At 36.2% G+C, this 20330-nt stretch overlaps 1 protein-coding gene across 2 annotated transcripts in view; it reads left to right on the top strand.

The window, feature by feature from the left end:
• SLC4A10 (solute carrier family 4 member 10) overlaps positions 1–20330 on the top strand; it is a 222406-nt gene that overhangs the window by 65866 nt on the left and 136210 nt on the right. For both annotated transcript variants that reach the window (XM_060151482.1, XM_060151483.1), the window contains exon 4: positions 14845–14983. In XM_060151482.1, coding sequence (XP_060007465.1) covers positions 14845–14983 — 139 coding nt within the window. The remainder of the gene's footprint in view (positions 1–14844; positions 14984–20330) is intronic.

Raw genomic sequence — 20330 nt, 5'->3', positions numbered from 1 at the left:
ATCTTGAGAAAGAAAAATGGAGCAGGAGGAATCAGGCTCCCTGACTTCAGACTATACTATAAAGCTACAGTAATCAAGACAGTATGTTGATTTTGTGCCAGTAGGCACAAAACAGAAATATTGATCAATGGAACAGGATATAAAGCCCAGAGATAAACCCATGCACATGTGGTCACCTTATCTTTGATAAAGGAGGCAAGAATATACAATGGAGAAAAGACAGCCTCTTCAATAAGTGGTGCTGGAAAACTGGACAGCTACATGTAAAAGAATGAAATTAGAACACTCCCTAACACCATATAGAAAAATAAACTCAAAATGGATTAAAGACCTAAATATATGGCCAGACACTGTAAACTCTTAGAGAAAAACACAGGCAGAATACTCTATGACATAAATCACAGCAAGATCCTTTTTGACCCACTTCTGAGAGAAATGGAAATTAAAACAAAAATAACAAATGGAACCTAATGAAACTTAAAAGCTTTTGCACAGCAAAGCAAACCATAAACAAGACGAAAAAACAACCCTCAGAATGGGAGAAAATATTTGCAAACGAAGCAACTGACAAAGGATTAATCTCCAAAATATACAAGCAGCTCATGCAGCTCAATATCAAAGAAAACAAACAACCCAATCCCAAAGTGGGCAGAAGACCTAAATAGACATTTCTCCAAAGAAGATATACAGATTGCCAACAAGCACATAAAAGGATGCTCAACATCACTAATCATTAGAGAAATGCAAATCAAAACTGCAATGAGGTATCATCTCACACTAGTCAGAATGCCCTTCATCAAAAAATCTACAAACAATAAATGCTAGTGAGGGTGTGGAGAAAAGGGAACCCTCTTGCACTGCTGGTGGGAATGTAAATTGATACAGCCACTGTGGAAAACAGTATGGAGCTTCCTTAAAAAACTAAAACTAGAACTACCATATGACTCAGCAATCCCACTACTCAGCATATACCCTGAGAAAACCATAATTCGAAAAGAGTCATGTACCACAATGTTCATTGCAGCTCTATTTACAATAGCCAGGACATGGAAGCAACCTAAGTGTCCATCTACAGATGAATGGATAAAGAAGATGTGGCACATATATACAATGGAATATTACTAAGTCATTAAAAGAAACAAAATTGTGTTATTTGTAGTGAGGTGGATGGACCTAGAGTCTGTCATACAGAGTGAAGTGAAAGAGAAAAACAAATACTGTATGCTAACACATATATATGGATTCTAAGAAAAAAAGTGGTTCTGACGAACCTAGGGGCAGGACAGGAATAAAAATGCAGAAGTAGAGAATGGTCTTGAGGGCACGGGGAGGGGTTAGGGTAAGCTGGGATGAAGTGAGAGAATAGCATTGACATATATACACTACTAAATGTAAAATAGCTAGCTAGTGGGAAGCAGCCACATAGCACAGGGAGATCAGCTCGGTGCTTTGTGACCACCTAGAGAGGTGGGATAGGGAGCGTGGGAGGGAGACGCAAGAGAGAGGGTATATGGGGATGTGTGTATACATATAGCTGATTCACTTTGCTATACAGCAGAAACTAACACAACATTGTAAAGCAATGATACTCCAATCAAGATGTTTAAAAAAATGAAAGACACTGGAGCAGGAATAGCACAAATACCTATTATGGTTGGACTCAAGTAGCAGAAGTGGGAGAGCTGGCTGGACTAAAACAAAAGGGAGTGGTAAGGATATGATGAATGATGGTGCAAACTATGTAATGGCATTCATGGCCAAAAACATTTATACTACTGCTCTTTATAAAGAAAATAGGTCAGAGTCAGCTGAAAGGCTGGGACTCAATAACAAGGGATTAAGTAGAAGAAAAGAGAATTTTAAAATGTTCTTATCGAATAAAGAATGTTAAATTTTAAAAAGAAAAGAAGTGGGGTCCATGAGCCAGCAATATTAGCATCACATTTGAGCTTGTTAGAAATGCAGAATCTCAGGCTCCATCCCAGACCTCTTGAATCAGAATCTGTGTATTAGCAATAACTTTTGGTAACTTACATGCACATTAAAATTGGACAAACTCTAGAATATTGCTTGTCAAATCTTGTTGTATGTTAGACTCATCTGAGGAGCTTTTAAAAAATATTGATGCTCAAAGGCTTTTATTTAATTAATCTTGGGTATTTTCCTAGGTCATGGCATTTTTAAAAAGTATCCCAGGTGATTTAATATCCAGCTAGGATCAAGAGCCATTGATCTATCTTAAGAAAGTCCTGCCTCTTTATTTGGAAAACTTGGCAATAAGCCAGGTAGCCCAGATTCTGCCACTGATGTGTCAGCCACTATTTTTGGATGCCACCTTTTCCTTCCTCCACCAACCATCTGAGTATCTTTATTGCCATTTAGACCTAAGACAGGGACAAAGGTTTGGCACCCTAGTAGTCGCTAAGCAGTAGAACCTCCTATATTTCACTTTTTAAAGTTTCTTCAGGACTAATAATCTGCCTATGTTCCTATTCCACAGTCAGTTTAAGTGCCTTGATAATCAAGTACTCAGTTACATGCTGAGGCTGAAGCCATGTTATGAACACCATCCCACTTGATTTGGACTTTGATACTCAGCATAGTGTGAATATATGAGATTACTATGCTGAAGCCTTCGAAGAAAATTTCTGACAACGTAAGAAATACTTATTGTACTTGGAAAGATTTCAAAGAAAGTCTTTGGAAGACATTCGTACAGGTGCTTTAAAATTATAAAGAATTCAACTTCAAAGAGGTATGAGATAGAGGAGAATGTAAGGAAGCATCAGGCTCCTCTGCTGGGATCCTGGAGCTTTTATATTGTAAATTGGAGTATGGGATTATGAAGACACGGAATAATTTGGACCCATATTTCTGGAGCAAGGATCAATTTAACAAAAAGATTTTAGTGTAAATGTTTGAATTTTGGCACTCAAAAATGTTGTCATTCCAATATATGAGAAACATCCACAGAATCCCACTTTATTATGTGACCCAATCATGTAAGGCAGTGTTGTTAGGAACCTGGTTGTATCAGTGCTGCATCCAGGGAAAACTGAACAGGCCTTACTGTAGCCAAAGAGATTATGCTCATGTCACAGGCCTGCAATGGCTGGGTCTAGTCCACCAGATCCCATGGTTGGAATGTGATTTCTAGATGAGTCCAAAGATAGACCCAGCTTTTTTTTTTTTTTTTTTTTTTTGCGGTACGCGGGCCTCTCACTGCTGTGGCCTCTCCCACTGTGGAGCACAGGCTCCGGACGCGCAGGCTCAGCGGCCATGGCTCACGGGCCCAGCCACTCCGCGCATGCGGGACCCTCCTGGACCGGGGCACGAACCCGCGTCCCCAGCATCGGCAGGCGGACTCTCAACCATTGCGCCACCAGGGAAGCCCAGACCCAGCTTTTTGACTGTGTCGTTATGGTGGTGGTGATACTTTGATTATACAAAACTTTTGATGCCTGCAAATAAGTTCAATCTACTTTTGTTACTGTGCTTAACAAAATTGTTCGTATAAGATTGTGATGATTAATTTTTCTTCCTACTGTAATCAATTCCCTGACAACAGAATACTGCTAAAACTTTGCATCTTGTTATTTTTAATATTGTCTTTCATTCACTTTATATAATTTTAAATTATATTTTCAACCAGGAACGTGGTTGAGTTGTTTAAAAATAAGTTTGAAGCATTAGCTTGAAGTCAGTGAAAATATAAAAGATAATGAGAGAAATTCAGAACACTTTAATGTTAATTTGCTCCTCAGCCTCCCAACAAAGAATGTAACAGGAGAGATGACAACAGTATATAAATTATAATTAATCTATAAGCACTAGAAATAAATCTTAAAGACATCTACTTTACTAAATGCTTATTTAAAATATGGTACTCAAAGGTACTGTATAAATTAGCACAACCCTTGAATTAGACCTGGGATTTTTCCATTCTTAGATGATAAATTGTGTACACATTTTAGGAAGAATGACACAAATACAGAAAACATAACTTCAAATCTGTTTATTGATGGCAATAGCTTCCTGTTCCTATTTAACTCCCAATTGGCTGATATATAAGAATATCAATGAGTTTTTTAAAAAATTATTTTATGTAATGTATAACACAAGTATTTATGAATGTTAAAACATAGAAACATAAACGTACAACTCAATGATTTATGACAAAGAAACATCTGTGTAAATATTATCTTGGCTAGCACTCCAGAAACCCCCTTTGTCCTCCCTCCCAGTCACTACTCTCTCCCTTCTCCCCAAAAGGATCTCTAGTCTGTCTTCTTACATTGGGTGTTTTGCCTGTTTTTGAACTTTTTATAAACGAAGTCATACAGGAGGTATTTGTGTCTCTGTTGTTCTACATTGTGTTGTTAGTGGGATTCACCAATGTTTTTAGCTGTAGCTTTGGTTTATTCATTTTCGTTATTGTACAGTGCTCATTTGTTTGTATATACCATGCATTCTACTATTAATGAAAATTTAGGTTATTTAATTTTTGGAGATACTATGAAGAACAGTGCTGTGAACGTTTTTGTATATGTCTCTTGGTGCACATATGCATTTCTCATACCTAGGAATGAAATTATTTGTTGCTGAGTCATAAGATATGTGTATTTCAACGTTAGTAGGTAATGCCAAACAGTTTCCAAAATAGGGTACGTATTAACACTTTCACCAGCAAAGTGTGAGAGCATATGTTGTTTTACATTCTAACTACCACTTGACAATTTCATTCTGTTAACATTAACCATCTAATGAGGGGCATAATGGTATGTCATTATCTTAATTTGCATTTCTTGATTACCAGTGAGGTTGTGTAACTTTGCATGTGCTTTTTTGGCCATTTGGATAGCCTCTTCTATGAAGTGCCTATTCAGGTCTTATGCTTGTTTTTTTTTTTTTTTTTAATTGGATCATTTATTCTTTTTGATTTGTAGAAGTTCTTTATATATTATGGACATGTCTTTTGTTGGTTTTTCATGTTTCAATTATCTCACATTTGTGGCTTATCTTTTTTTTTTTTTTTTTTTTTGCGGTACGCGGGCCTCTCACTGTTATGGGCTCCAGACGTGCAGGCTCAGCAGCCATGGCTCACGGGTAGCTGCTCTGCGGCATGTGGGATCTTCCTGGACCGGGGCACGAACCCGCATCCCCTGCATCGGCAGGCGGACTCCCAACCACTGCGCCACCAGGGAAGCCCTGTGGCTTATCTTTTCACTCTTTTAATGGTGTCTTTTGATGTATCTACAAATTCCAGAAGAGGATACTAAGAGGCTGAGACCCTTATTCCCTAGTACAGCTTTCTCCATGCTGTAATTTATTTCCATTATATATTTTACTAAATACAGAAACAGAACCTTATCTTAATCTATCATAGTCTTAGCTACAGTTTGTATTACAATGATCTATGTTTTCAGCGGCTATCTTAAAAATAAGTAAAATACCTATCAAAATAGGAGAAATATTTATGCTTAGAAAAATTCTTTCTGATTGTGATATTACTATAGTTTACATGATTTATGTCATACAATTTTAAGCTGCATAGATATTTAAAAAGTCACTGAATAACACATTTTGAATATTTGCTGTATTGAAACATAATCTGAGCCTCTCTTTAAGACATTAAAAGTATGTTGATGGATGATCATAAAAAGACTTTTGTGAGCATAACCTAATACCTATAAAATCATTTCTACTCTAAAGAATGAAAAGCCAGATACAGGGAGTCATATGTTGTTTAAAAACCAAATACAATGCCTCTTGTCCATGAATAGATTATCCTATGTTAATAAATTATTATTTCCTATGCTGTCTTCAAGAAGTCTTTTAAACATATGATGCCCTACCTCAGACTTTCAAATCCTCTTTATTCATAACTATGAGGGTCTTATTTCCTCATGTTTATTTAATGACTATGTTGTGATGAGTGATCCTCATGCTTTATTAGGGGAAATACTAATAAGTCTTAAATGCAAGCTTCCTGCACATAGTACTTGAGTTTGGGGGGTTGGATGCATGGTAAGTGTTATAGATACCCAGATTACTGATGCAGAGTAAACTGAAATAAGTCATTGAAAACAGTGATGAGAGAAATTGTTTCAAAAGGATGAGAAACACGGGCTTCCCTGGTGGTGCAGTGGTTGAGAGTCCGCCTGCTGATGCAGGGGACGCGGGTTCGTGCCCTGATCCGGGAGGATCCCACATGCTGCGGAGCGGCTGGGCCCGTGAGCCGTGGCTGCTGGGCCTGCGCGTCCGGAGCCTGTGCTCCGCAACGGGAGAGACCACAACAGTGAGAAGCCCGCGTACTGCAAAAAAAAAAAAAAAAAAAAAGAATGAGAAACAATACCAGTGTTGAGGCATGGCTACTCTGGGATTTGGTTTCTGAGAAGTGAGTGAGTTGTTAGAATAGGCTGTCATGAAACACAAAACTTCTATGTCTGGTCACACTGCATAGGTCTAATAGAAAAAATTAATTGATTTCTTAGTGTAACTCAAAAATTACAACTTATGCTCTTTTTTACGGCTGCTTTATTTATTTTTTAATTTTTTTTTTGGTCCAGAAGAACCAGCCACAGAGGTAACAGGCTGTCAAGAAGCATTTCTTTTGACTCTGATGTGATTGGGTTTAGTATATATTACTATAATCCAGATAGTATACTTTTAGGAAAAACATAATACTAGCTTCTTATTTCAGATAAATTAAATCATAAATGTATATGCTGCACTGTGATTTCCTTAAGCACATTTGATATTTATGGAAATCCATCAGTCTCATTTCAAAATCAACATTCATGTTACATCTAGGAAATTGGCATATTCTTTTGAAGAGGTTGTTAAGCAGGAGACTTGGCTATTGACTCAATTCTTATTCGTTTTGCTATAAAATTTAGTTTGACAAATTTCTTAAAATATTTGGCAATAAACCATATCTCATATATTAACATTCTTAAAAGGAAATGCTTTACTAATGCCTGCAGCAAATATGCTATATAAAAGTAGTTTCTGTTTCCTTTCTTATAATTTCTTGAATATATGTAATCATATATAAGATATAGTGCTGCACATTGGTGGGAACAATTAAACAATTTAAAAACTGGGATGCCCTGTATTTTAAGACTTTATTTTTTGGCCCAGAGATAAACCCACGCACATGTGGTCACCTTATCTTTGATAAAGGAGGCAAGAATATACAATGGAGAAAAGACAGCCTCTTCAATAAGTGGTGCTGGGAAAACTGGACAGCTACATGTAAAATAATGAAATTAGAACACTCCCTAACACTGTACACAAAAATAAACTCAAAGTGGATTAAAGACCTAAATGTAAGGCCAGACACTATAAACCTTGTAGAGGAAAACATAGGCAGAACCTTCTATGACATAAATCACAGCAAGAGCCTTTTCCACCCACCTCTTAGAGAAATGGAAATAAAAGCAAAAATAAACAAATGGGACCTAATGAAACTTAAAAGCTTTTACACAGCAAAAGAAGTCATAAACAAGATGAAAAGACAGCCCTCAGAATGGGAGAAAATATTTGCAAATGAAGCAACTGACAAAGGATTAATCTCCAAAATATACAAGCAGTTTATGCAGCTCAATATCTAAAAAACAAACAACCCAGTCCCAAAATGGGCAGAAGACCTAAATAGACATTTCTCCAAAGAAGATATACAGATTGCCAACAAACACATGAAAGGATGCTCAACAATAGTACTCATTAGAGAAATGCAAACCAAAACTACAATGAGGTATCACCTCACACTGGTCAGAATGGCCATCATCAAAAAATCTGCAAACAAGAAATGCTGGTGTTTGAGGGAACCCTCTTGCACTGTTGGTAGGAATGCAAATTGATACAGCCACTATGGAGAACCGTATGGAGGTTCCTTAAAAAACTAAAAATAGAACTACCATATGACCCAGCAATGCCACTACTGGGCATATACCCTGAGAAACCATAATTCAAAAAGAGTCATGTACCACAATGTTCATTGCAACTCTGTTTACAATAGGCAGGCCACGGAAGCAACCTAAGTGTCCATTGACAGATGAATGGATAAAGAAGATGTGGCACATATATACAATGGAGTATCACTCAGCCATAAAAAGAAATCAAACTGAGTTATTTGTAGTGAGGTGGATGGACCTAGAGACTGTCATACAGAGTGAAGTTAAGTCAGAAGGAGAAAAACAAATACTGTATGCTAGCACATATATATGGAATCTAAGAAAAATGGTTCTGAAGAACCTAGGGGCAGGACAGGAATAAAGATGCAGACGTAGAGAATGGACTTGAGGACACGGGAAGGGGGAAGGGTAAGCTGGGACAAAGTGAGAGAGTGGCATGGACATACATACACTACCAAATGTAAAATAGCTAGCTAGTGGGAAGCAGCTGCATAGCACAGGGAGGTCAGCTCGGTGCTTTGTGACCACCTAGAGGGGTGGGATAGGGAGGGTGGGAGAGAGACGCAAGAGGAAGGGGATATGGGGATATATGTATACGTATAGCTGATTCACTTTGTTATACAGCAGAAACTAACACACCATTGTAAAGCAATTATACTCCAATAAAGATGTTAAAAAAAAAGCCTTTATTTTTTAGAGCACTTTTAGGCTTACATGAAAATCGACAGGAAGGTACAGAGGTTTCCCATATACTCCTTGGCTCCACACCTACAGCCACCCCCATTATTAACATCACTCAGACTGGTACATTCTTTTACCAAGGATGAACTTACATGGAAACATCTTAATCATGCACAAAACCATAGTTTACCTTAGGGCTCACTCTTGGTGTTGTATGTTCTGTGGGTTTGGACAAATGTATAATGACATATATCTGTCATTATAATATCATACAGAGTATTTAAAATCCTTTGTTCTCAGCCTATTCATTCCACTACCACCCCCAGCAACCACTGATCTTTTTACTCTCTCCATAGTTCTCCAGAATTTCATATAGTTGAAATCATACAGTATGTAGCCTTTTTAGATCAGCTCCTTTCACTTACTAATATACATTTAAGATTTCTCCATGTCTTTTCATGGCTTACTGTCTCATTTCTTTTTAGCATTGAATAATATTTTATTGTCTGTGTGAATCATAATAGATTTGTCCATTCACCTACTGAAGGACATTTTGGCTTCTTCCTAGTTTTGGCAACTATGAATAAAGCTGCTATAAACATCTGTGTGCAGGGTCTTTTGGTGGGCATAAGTTTCAACTCCTTTTGGTAAATACCAAGGAGTGCAATGCTCTACCATATAGTAAAAGTATGTTTAGTTTTGTAAGAGACTGCTAAGCTGTCTTCCAAAGGAGTTATACCATTTTGCATTCCCAAGAGCAGTGAAAGAGCGTTCCTGTTGTTTCACATCCTTGCCAGCATTTGGTGTGGTTAGTGTTCTGGATTTGGGGCATTTTAATAGGTGCATAATGGTATCTCGTTGTTTTAATCTGCATTTCCCTGGTAATATATGATGTGGAGCATCTTTTCATATGCTTATTTGTCATCTGTATATCTTCTTTGGTGAGTTGCCTGTTAAAATCTTTGGCCCATTTTTGATCAGGTTGTTAGTTTTATGTTTGAAGGACTCATTTATGAATATGAAAGAACTATGATCATTTCTAGGATTCTTGTAACTTTTATATTGACTGAACACTACTTGTGGGATTTAATTATAAAGTAACTCTATTCTGGCTTGTACCATCCCTTTGTAGTTACTCAGTGGATCTAATTGTTATTCTGCTCCTGAATGAAAACTCTGATGGGTTCTCCAGCCTTTCTAGTCACTCGTAGGTAACTTGAAGTCCTCTAATAAGTAATTAAAATATTTAGTCTCATGTAATAGTGAAAACTTTGAACTTGCTTTAACTGTAAGGCCTTTTGCCTCCCTCTCTTGCCCAGGTGTGCTCCAGTTGAGAACAGAGAATGTAGTTGCTTTTTTCCCCTCCTACCTTGAACTTCTTCTCCTTCTTCCAGATGCTCCATCATCTTTCTAACTCTAGTTTCTGATCCATTCAGATCTGGAGCATAGGAAATGAAAAGAACTAAGTGGAATCAGGCAGGAAAGCTGTTACTTAGCTGGTAGTCTTACAAGCTGATGTCATACTCTCTAGGCTTAGCAAGAATTTAAATTGACTCATTTTCTTTTACCTGCACTCTTTTCTGCCTTATTACTTATCCCCCAGATATTCGGCTATAGTGATAGATTCCCCCTGCTAAAGTCTTGTAATTGCTCCATGGCAGCCTCTTGGACAGCATCTAAGATGACCCCACATTCCACATTCTCTCTATCTTGCATATTCTCTCTCTCTCTCTGTCTCTCTGCTTCTCTCCGACTCTCTCTGTCTCATAGGTGCAGCTCAGATATGATTCACAGAAAACATGCACACACTCATTACCCTGGTGAATTCTGGAGTGCATGTTATTCACAGCAGCAGTCTCAGCCATCAGCAGCTAGGCAGACTTTGTTTCTCAGGGAGGAATCATACCCCAGTCCACTGCGGGGAGACATGTTAAATTCATGATGCCCTAGAGCACTACTCAGTTGTCTTGAGGGAGAGGCAGACAGACTACTCCCCTCCTTTTGTAAGGGATTAAGGAAACTTGGGACTCACATTACAGCTTTCTTTGAAGAAATTCTTTCCAGAATGTGTCTGCTATTTTCAACTTATGATCTTTTTATAGCCTTAGCATGGGTAAAGAGTTAGAGTTAAATAACTAGGTTTTTAGGAACATAGTTTGTAAGTTCTGCATGTAGTCTCACGTCCCCTTTGGAGAGGAATGCCTGTTGGTTCCTGATGCTGCAGCTGAAATTTTTTTTTATCAATCCATAACAAAATAAACGAATTGGCATTAATAATAAATATATTATTTCAATTATAAAATGAATTAAAATATAGGAATCCAAACGAATAGATTATATAGGACATTCAAATAACATGAGCAAAAATTTAAAGTTCAAATGAAGATGGAAAATAATACTGCAAAGAGCTGCAAAGAGCCTGGAGACATCAATTTGGAACATTAAACTTGTCATCATTTCATGATTTCAGAAGATAATCTAAATATTGATTTATCTGAAATACAACAAGGATAAAGAAGAAAAGCACCTATAATTCAGAAATGCAAAATGGTAAACATCTAGTGAATCTGCTTTCTTGATCTAAATGTCATTGTGTATGAAGCCTGTAGTTTTCATGACAGTAAGATCATATATGTAAAAGGGAATTTTCCAATTCACTTCTGTCATTATACTTGTTCTGTTGTTATAAGAAGTATATTTCTCAACATATTTTTGACCATTCTCCAGAAAGGGCCTGAAAAATAGAGAACTTTTGGACAGGGTCTACAGAAAGGAGAGTATTTTCACTGATTATTAGGAAAAATGTATTTAACACCCTGGTTAATTAATATGTGAGTAATTAAAGCAGTAGGAGTAACATAGCTAACAATGAAAAGATGAAAGTTTGCAAAGGAACTTCCTTATTTCCAGTTATGATTCTATTAGTGGCTTTCCTCAGATAACTTTGTAAGTTTGATTTTAACTAACCATTTGTTGAAAATATGGTCTGTATTCCAAAAGAAATATTGATAGTTTGTTTTTTTTCTGATTGTAAAAGTAATATATGGTCTTTGACATTCCAGTGCTATTGAACATTAAGCTGTCCAAATCCTGTTACACCTAGTTCTCCTCACTGATTCTACAGCATCTGACATTATTGACTTCTTAATCTTCTTGAAATCCTTTTCTACCTTGACCACTGTTGTACTACTCTCTCATCAGATGTAAGCTTTATAAGGGCAGAGGGTTTTTTTCTGTTTATATCTGTCTAATTCACCTGACCAATGGAAGGTGCTCATTATATATTTGTTTAATGTATAAATTCTTTTACATATCTACCTAATCCTCTTTTGACTTTTTTTTTTTTTTTTTTTTTTTTTTTTGCAATGCGCGGGCCTCTCACTGTTGTGGCCTCTCCCGTTGCGGAGCACAGGCTCCGGACGCGCAGGCTCAGCGGCCATGGCTCACGGGCCCAGCCGCTCCGCGGCATGTGGGATCTTCCCGGACCGGGGCACGAACCCGCGTCCCCTGCATCGTCAGGCGGACTCTCAACCACTGCGCCACAGGGAAGCCCCTCTTCTGATTTTTTTAACTCTTCCTCATCCTAAATCTTAAACCTTATTATTCCCCTGATGCTGAGTCTTCTCTCTCTATTCTTTCATTTTTGAGTCCTCATCCATTGTAATCAAATGACTTCTCTAGTTAAATGCAACCCATGTCTTTACCTCTGACCCTGTCGTCTTTTCCAGAATCAAATATCCACCTTTCCTGTGACCATCTTTATATGTTTGAACCATAATCACCCGAAACTCAGCATATCTAAAAGATGCCCCTTGTGCTCAGCCTACAATACTGGCTCCTCATTCTGACAAGCCTTTTTTTCCCCGAGTTTTATTGAAAAATAATTGACATACCTCACTGTATAAGTTTAAGGTGTATGGCATGATGGTTTGCTTTACATATGTTGTGAAATGACTGCCATGATAGGTTTAGTTAACATTCATCATCTCATATAGATACAATAAAAAGAAAAGAAAACAATGTCTCCTTGAGATGAGTACTCTTAGGATCTACTCACAACTTTCCTATATATCATACAGCAGTGTTAACTATAGTCATTATGTTGTACATTACATCCCTAGTGCTTACTTATCTTATAACTGGAAGTTTATACCTTTTGACCATTTTCCTCCAGTTCCCTGCCCCCCTCCCCCGCCAAAGCTGGTAAGCACAAATCTGATCCCTTTTTCCATGAGTTCGGTGTTTTTGTTTTGTTTTATTGTTTTGTTTCATCTTGTCTTTTTTTTTTTTTTTTTTAGATTCCACATGTAAGTGAGGTCATATAGTATTTACCTTTCGCTGTCTTATTTCACTTAGTGCCTTCAAGGCTTACCCATGTTACAACCCTCTTTTAATTAATGGCACTGTTATTTTCTCATTCTCCGCGCTTTAATTCTAAACCTCTCTATTTGACAGGCCTATATTTTCATTGTAACCATCCCCACTACCACTAGCATCAGCATCAGTCATCATTAATAATATTTATATAATGCTTTATAATTTGAAAAGTATTTTTGCATGCATAATTTCTTCTTTAGGGACTAGATCCTAATTCCTTCTAAGAGACTAATTCTGGCAGCTGGAAATATTTTCTATTTAAAGTATTTAATTTGTTATTGAACAGTAAATTTTAAATGACAATTGAGGTAAGTATAGCAAGGAGAAGTATAGAGTGCTATGAGTTAAGATAACAGGTGCCTGACTTAATTATTGCATATGAGTGTGCTTATATGTGTGTTTGTGTTTTATGAGGCTGATTAGGTAGGCTTGCTGAAGCATATTACAGTGAAGTAGATGCTGAAAGATATATGGGAGATCTAGAGGAAACAGTATGTGCGATGGTCCTGAAGTGGGAAGGAGCATGGTATTTTTAAAAATCTGAAAGAAAGCTAAGGTACTCAGAATGGAATTGCAAGGGTAAGAGTGGCAGAAGGTAAGGCTAATAACATAGGCAGAGGCTAGGGCCCCATCACAAACATATATTGAACAGAAAGTATGACACTATATTATGTTTTATGTAATATGTATATTTTTCACTTTTGACTTCTGAAATCCTCAGTCGTGACTTAATTATAACCTAACTCTTTAAGTTACTGATTAATTGGTTTATTTTCACAAAGTATTTAATATTATAGATTTCAGTAATCACTGTTGCTTGTTACTGATTTACTCATTCTTTTGTGTTTTAAAAAATGTTTGAAAATACCAAATGTTTTATTGGAATAACATGGAATTTATAAGATGGTTTTCCACTATTGGGCTTTCCCATTAATATAAACTTACTCATTTATTTAGGTCTACTTTTACATCATTCAATAAAGTTTTATAATTTTCATCACAAATGTATTGATTGAATAACACATTTACCAGGCAACCCAGCAATCCTACTCCTAGGTATTTGCCCTCGAGAATAAAAACTTATGTTCACACAAAAACCTGTACAAGAATACTTATAGCACTTCTGTTCATAATTGAAAAAATTGTAAACTAAATACCCTTCAGTAAATGAATGGATAAGAAAACTATGGTACATTCCTGCAATGGACTATTACTCAGCAATAAAAAGAAGGAATTACTGATACATTCAGTGACACAGATAAATCTCAAAATCTCAAAGGCATTATGATAAGTGAATAACAACAGTCTCAAAAAACTATACATTGTATGTTTCCATTTATATGGCATTGTGGAAAAGGCAAAACTATAGCAGTAGGGACCAGATTAGTGGTTGCCAGGGGTTAGGAGAGGGATAAGGTTGTGACTACAAAGAAACATCACAAGGGAGTTCTTTGGTGAATTATATTCAGCACAGTTTTAGTATAAGTGAATTTTATCATAGTCTACTCTTATGAATATTACCATAAAATGTAGCATATGTGATGAAAGAAAATGTGTGTGTGTATAAGAGAGATGTAGAAATAGTTTCCATGATGTTATATGTAATCCAAAATAATCATCACATTTGATTTTATCTTTGATAATATAGATATATTACATATTTACATTTTACATATTTATGATCCCACATTATACTAGACTTAATATAATGCCAAATTTAGTCTTAATTTCCCAAGTCTACTCTGGCTGCGTGCTGCAGTGTGGGGGGCAGGGGAGATGTGAGTTTGGAGTGGTGTTGAAGGCGGTGACCGGGACATTTCAAGCTCCAAGTCATGATAATGCATGTTCATGTCTCTGATTTCCATAGACACCCCATCACAGCGGGTACAGTTTATTCTTGGAACTGAGGATGATGATGAGGAACACATTCCTCATGACCTTTTTACGGAACTGGATGAGATTTGCTGGCGTGAAGGTGAGGATGCTGAATGGCGAGAAACAGCCAGGTGAGGATTTTTTTGTTGAAGGATGAAGGTATACTAAAGAATTTTCATGCTATTAGAAAGAGAGATATCTAATGCCACAATTTTGCAAACATCCATCAGTGCTACTGGTTTCTGAAATTGCTCATCTGGCCTGGGCATATCCTATAATGGGATATGGGTCAGGATGAAACCTGAAGGCTGTAATTATAGTAAACAGTGATGCAGGGCCAGCAGCAGCCGCAGTCTTAAACAGTAGCATAATTTGCATGTCATCAGGAAAACAGTAGATATCTAACAGTAATTTATTTCTATCTTTTCAACTTCTAGGTTGTGCCCCAACTGGTGATATTATATGGGACTTTTTAAAAGAAAGGGCAAACATTATAAGAGACTTTAGTTGGTGTCCTGAATTTATTTACTATTTGTTGAGGGTAAAAATATTTTGTAATGTGTTTCTAGGATATATATACATTTAAACATAGTGGTTTTTAAAAATAATTTTTAAGAAATTACTTTTTCTGTCATTTGTAATTAATATTTCCATATTGCCATGTAATTGATGAATTGCCGTCATCCTTTCTTGCTTATTTATTCATTTATTTAACAAACATTTATGGTCTATTGTGTGCCAGGTGCAATGAATATAGAACAACAACAACAAAAGTCTTAGGGAGTTCCCTGGCAGGCCAGTGGTTAGGACTGTGCTTTCACTGTCGAGAGCCCGAGTTCAATCCCTGGTTGAGGAACTAAGATCCCACAAGCCACACCAAAAACTAGAAAAAAAGAAAAAGAAAAAAACACCTTAGATCTTGCTTTTAACAACCTCACCTCTAATGCGGGATTTAGATAAGTAAACAAAGTTGTAAGTACTGTATAATGAATGCTGTGATACAGGTGTGCACTAGGAACTGTGGGCACACCTAGGGTTGTCTTTTACCTGCTGCTTCCGAAATTTTAATGTGAATACATATCACCAGGGATCTTGTTGAAATGTAGATTCAGTAGACCTTAGGAATGGAGTCTCAGGTCTAGCATTTAATCATTGCCTTAACTCTAGCCAGAGGTAGTGTGGAATTAAATGTTCAATCATGATAATGTTATAAATAATACTGGCTTGGTTAATTCTTGTTTGATGTAATTTAAGTGGTCTTTGTAGCTCTCTTTTATTTAAAATATACTAAAAGTAAATAGAAGAAGATAAAAATGGCTTTCACCTAGTTCATCCCTGTTAACATTAAAAAAATTAACTGCTGATATTTAAAATTCAAAAATCATAGAAAGGTAAAAAAGCAAGAACATTGCTCTACTCTTGTTCATAGTACTTCTCCTCAAAGGTAATCACTATTAATTGCTTCTTGTACATCTTTTCATAAAAATTTTAATGCCTAGATCTGCATGTAAATGTATGCCCTTTTTATATTTACATAAGAGGTATTATATACTGCATTCATGCCTTGCTTTTTTCATTTAATATATTTGGATCATTTTTCATATTATCAATACAGATTACTCAATCTTTTTAATCTCTTTAATGACTGCATCACATTTAGTTATGGATGAACTTTCATTTATTTAGCCAGTCTTGATAGGGATTTAGATTGCTTTGTGGTTTTTTCTGCTGTAAACATTGCTGCAATAATCATTTACAAATATATTTTGGGATTATTTTGTAGGTATTCATGTAGGGTGAATTTTTAGCAGTGGAATTTATGTGTCAAAGAGAGCAAACTCTTTTTTACTTTTATAGATATTGCAAAATTGCCTTCATAAAATGTTTTGGTAATTTATACTTCCCTCAACAATATACGAGAATGTTTATTTCCCCCAAACCTTTGCCACACAAAATCATCAAACTTGTAAAAATTTCGGCTAATTTTGTAGATGCAAAATAAATCTCAGTGCTTTAATTTGTATTTCTCTAATTATTAGTGAGATTGAACATTTTTTCATATGTTTTTATTTTTTTCCTGAGAACTAACTGTTCATTTCCTTTACCTGTTTTATTTCAAGTCATTCATTTTTTTACTTGTGTTTTTTAATGCCTTAAACTGGTGGTATGTTATTCTGTGTGAATTACCTTTTTTAATGAAAAAACTACATAAATTAAATTCTTTCTGATGCTAGTATAATATTTTAAATACAGAACTAAATTTGAAACTGTTTTTATATGACCTGGCAAATTTTGAGATTAAGAACCACCTACCTAATTTTTTTCTTCCAACTGCATCAAAAACCAAGTATTATTTTCAAGGATATAATATGTGTGCTCATCTTCTTTGATGACAGAAAAACAATATATGATAATATTCTCCACCAATTAGTGTTATACGTTTTGCTCTTTCATGATTAAAGGGTTGTTGATAAGGAATTTGAAGTGCAAACCTCCCTGTTTAAGGCTAGAGGCATCTGTCTTCAGCTGGTTCTAAGAAACAGGTGTTCCTGGCTGACTTGAAGGAAGGAGATCTGGTGGTTATGATGACTATACAGCTCTGGTTAGAATCTCTTTAATCAATTGCTGAGAAGTACTTTTTGGAAGCATTTCTTTTATATTTCTTTCTTCACTCATCCCTCAGAATAGAGCTGAGAAGTAAGATTGGAATATGCGTTTTGACAGGAGTAACTCCCTTATTATGAAAATGGTTGGTGATTTTTCACCTTCCAGATCAAATGGTGATCTATTCCTTTTAAGCAGTAACTTCCTTGTAACTTTCCCACTCTCATCAAGCTAGGAGATAGCAGAGCAATGCTAGAATCTAACTCTTTTCTTGTCGCAACTGAGCAGGTAGAATTTTATCATGCTCTAATGGATTAACTTGAACAACATGTTTATCCTAAGCCATCAAAATATGTTGCTGTTTATTTATAAAGAATGAGAGAGATGACCCAGTTACTTATTAATATTCTCTAATGTTGTTAGATAGGACCTGTGGTCTTAGCCCTGCTTCTGGAACCTTATGCACGGTGCAGGTATTTGAGGCTCGGGAGACATCTGATGAACAATCAAAATAGTAACAGACATTGAAGAGGAGAGTAGATGAATTTTGGCTGAGACACAACACGTCAGGGAAGAACAGAACGTGTTTACTGAGGACTTAGAAATGGAGTAGGGGGCTTCCCTGGTGGAGCCGTGGTTGAGAGTCCGCCTGCCGATGCAGGGGACGCGGGTTCGTGCCCCGGTTCGGGAAGATCCCACATGACGCGGAGGGGCTGGGCCCGTGAGCCATGCCCGCTGAGCCTGCGCGTCCGGAGCCTGTGCTCCGCAACGGGAGAGGCCACAACAGTGAGAGGCCCGCGTACCGAGAAAAAAAAAAAAGAAATGGAGTAGGTTTTAAAGTGGTGGAACTAATTTTGTTCTTGATGCCCTAGTTCATCTAACAAAACTAAGTTTAGTTAATTCATGACTCCATCTGATTTTTCAAATACAATTTAATTCTAATAAATCATAACCATTTGAAGTACTTCTTTCTTTTGATTAGTATTCCAGGGGGATTAATAATTTTCTACCCTAATAGTAGAAATAAAAAGGATATTTTATCAGCACATTGCACCTGCTACATATCACATCTTGAATAATTCATGCCCACTGTTGTTGCCAAGTAAAACTTAAGCAAAGTTTTAGGTTTTGAAGCTAAATTTTTGAATAATAATTATTTAATAAATGTTTGTGAAAAACAGCTGTTCCCTTTTAAAAAATCCTGGAGGAAGCCATATGACAGAGCTAATGAAATCAACACAATTACAATGTCCTGCTTATAAATAACATATAATGTTATTAATAGAAAAATACCCAAAGATACCACAGCTGTGCAGTTGTGGAGACAGCATGCTTGACTCACTGTGGTTGCCCTTTAAAAATGCTTCCCACAAATGAGCTCAGCAGAGGCAAAGAAAGGGATAGCAGTTAGGCCTCTGATACATACTTGGTAATGTGGAAAAAGATTTTTACATCAAAACAATTTTATTGATGATGTGAAGGTATTTGATATTTAAAATTGGTAAAGGGTCAAGTCATCAAGATTTTTCAGTGCAATGTGAGGTGTGAAAATAATATGAATTAAGAACAGCTAATGTCAATAAACTCTAAGTGTGGTTACATTTTAATACCCCTTTCCTCTTGAAATAGGTACTTTATGTTTACATATGTTAATCTCCAGCCCCCACTCTAACCATGTTCCCCCTTCACCCTCCATATCCTTAACTCTACCCAAAAAGGATGTTTTCTCTTGAGAATTCATGACTTCCCCCAAGACTATCATTTTGGATGATATGGTAACTCCTTTACTCCCTTTTTGGGTAGAATCAGAGAATAAAAATTATTAGAAAAGTTAAACTAAATTAGTGAGAATAAAATAAACAGAAAGAGTTAAATTCTATAGAAATCTTCTATCTCTAATTTGCAGAAGAATTTTATTTTGTAGATTTCTAATATGAGTATTGTAGAGGAGATTATCATCAACTTAATCCTCAAAGAATTCAGGAAACACCTATTTTATGTTGTTGCTGCTTAGTAGAAAGAGATTCCAATGTGTTAATTATGGATGAAAACAGACACAGACATACTGAAGGAAATGAAAATAATCTCAACAGAGTTTAAATCCACCCCTCCCCCATAGAAAATGTCATGCAGTTGGCCTACAATTTCTTTTTTTTTTCATTGTCCGTCACATCTCATTCATGCCTGTGAGACTCTTGTTTGCTTTGGTTTGCTATTCAAACAAATGTCAGCTGAGTTTATTTGAAAACTGGAATAAATTGCAGCACTTTAGGTCATTAACTGCAACCAGGCATTTTGTAACTGACAGTATATTCAGTGACTACAAATCTTAAAACAGGATTTGGTGTGTTCTTAGACCTGCTAATTTCTATCTTTGGAGTATGAAATGGAATGAAAAACAGAAAAGAGAGATATACTTATGTATCTTTAAAATATATTCATTTAAATATCTTTTAAAGCTTTTGGCATCATTCTGGAGTTGGCATAAAACACTGAATCTTGAAATGTTTAGTAACTTGATATTTGTAACTTGTGGGTTCCTTTTTATGGAAAGTATCTTATGTTTCCTCCTGTAATACTCATAAAACCTATGCTTATATCAAACCATCCATGCATATAACTTATATTTGGCCATCCAAACTGCTTGGAACTCACAAGAGTCTCCATTCTTGGTCTAAAAGATCAAGCCCCCAGTTTGAAAGAAATTATTCTAAAGGAAGGAGTTTTTGTTTTTAAAATGTCTTCTCAGATAGACAAGTAGTTCAATGGAACAGAATAGAGAACTAAGAAAAACTGACCCAAGTGCAGCTAACTGATTTTTGACAAAGGTGAAGGAAGAATTGTCTTTTCAACAAATGGTACTGGAACAATTAG

Source organism: Lagenorhynchus albirostris, chromosome 6, assembly GCF_949774975.1.
Source record: "Lagenorhynchus albirostris chromosome 6, mLagAlb1.1, whole genome shotgun sequence".
NCBI classification, from domain to species: Eukaryota; Metazoa; Chordata; class Mammalia; order Artiodactyla; family Delphinidae; genus Lagenorhynchus; species Lagenorhynchus albirostris.
Note: the sequence above shows the minus strand (reverse complement) of the source record. Positions and strands in the feature narration are given on the sequence as shown.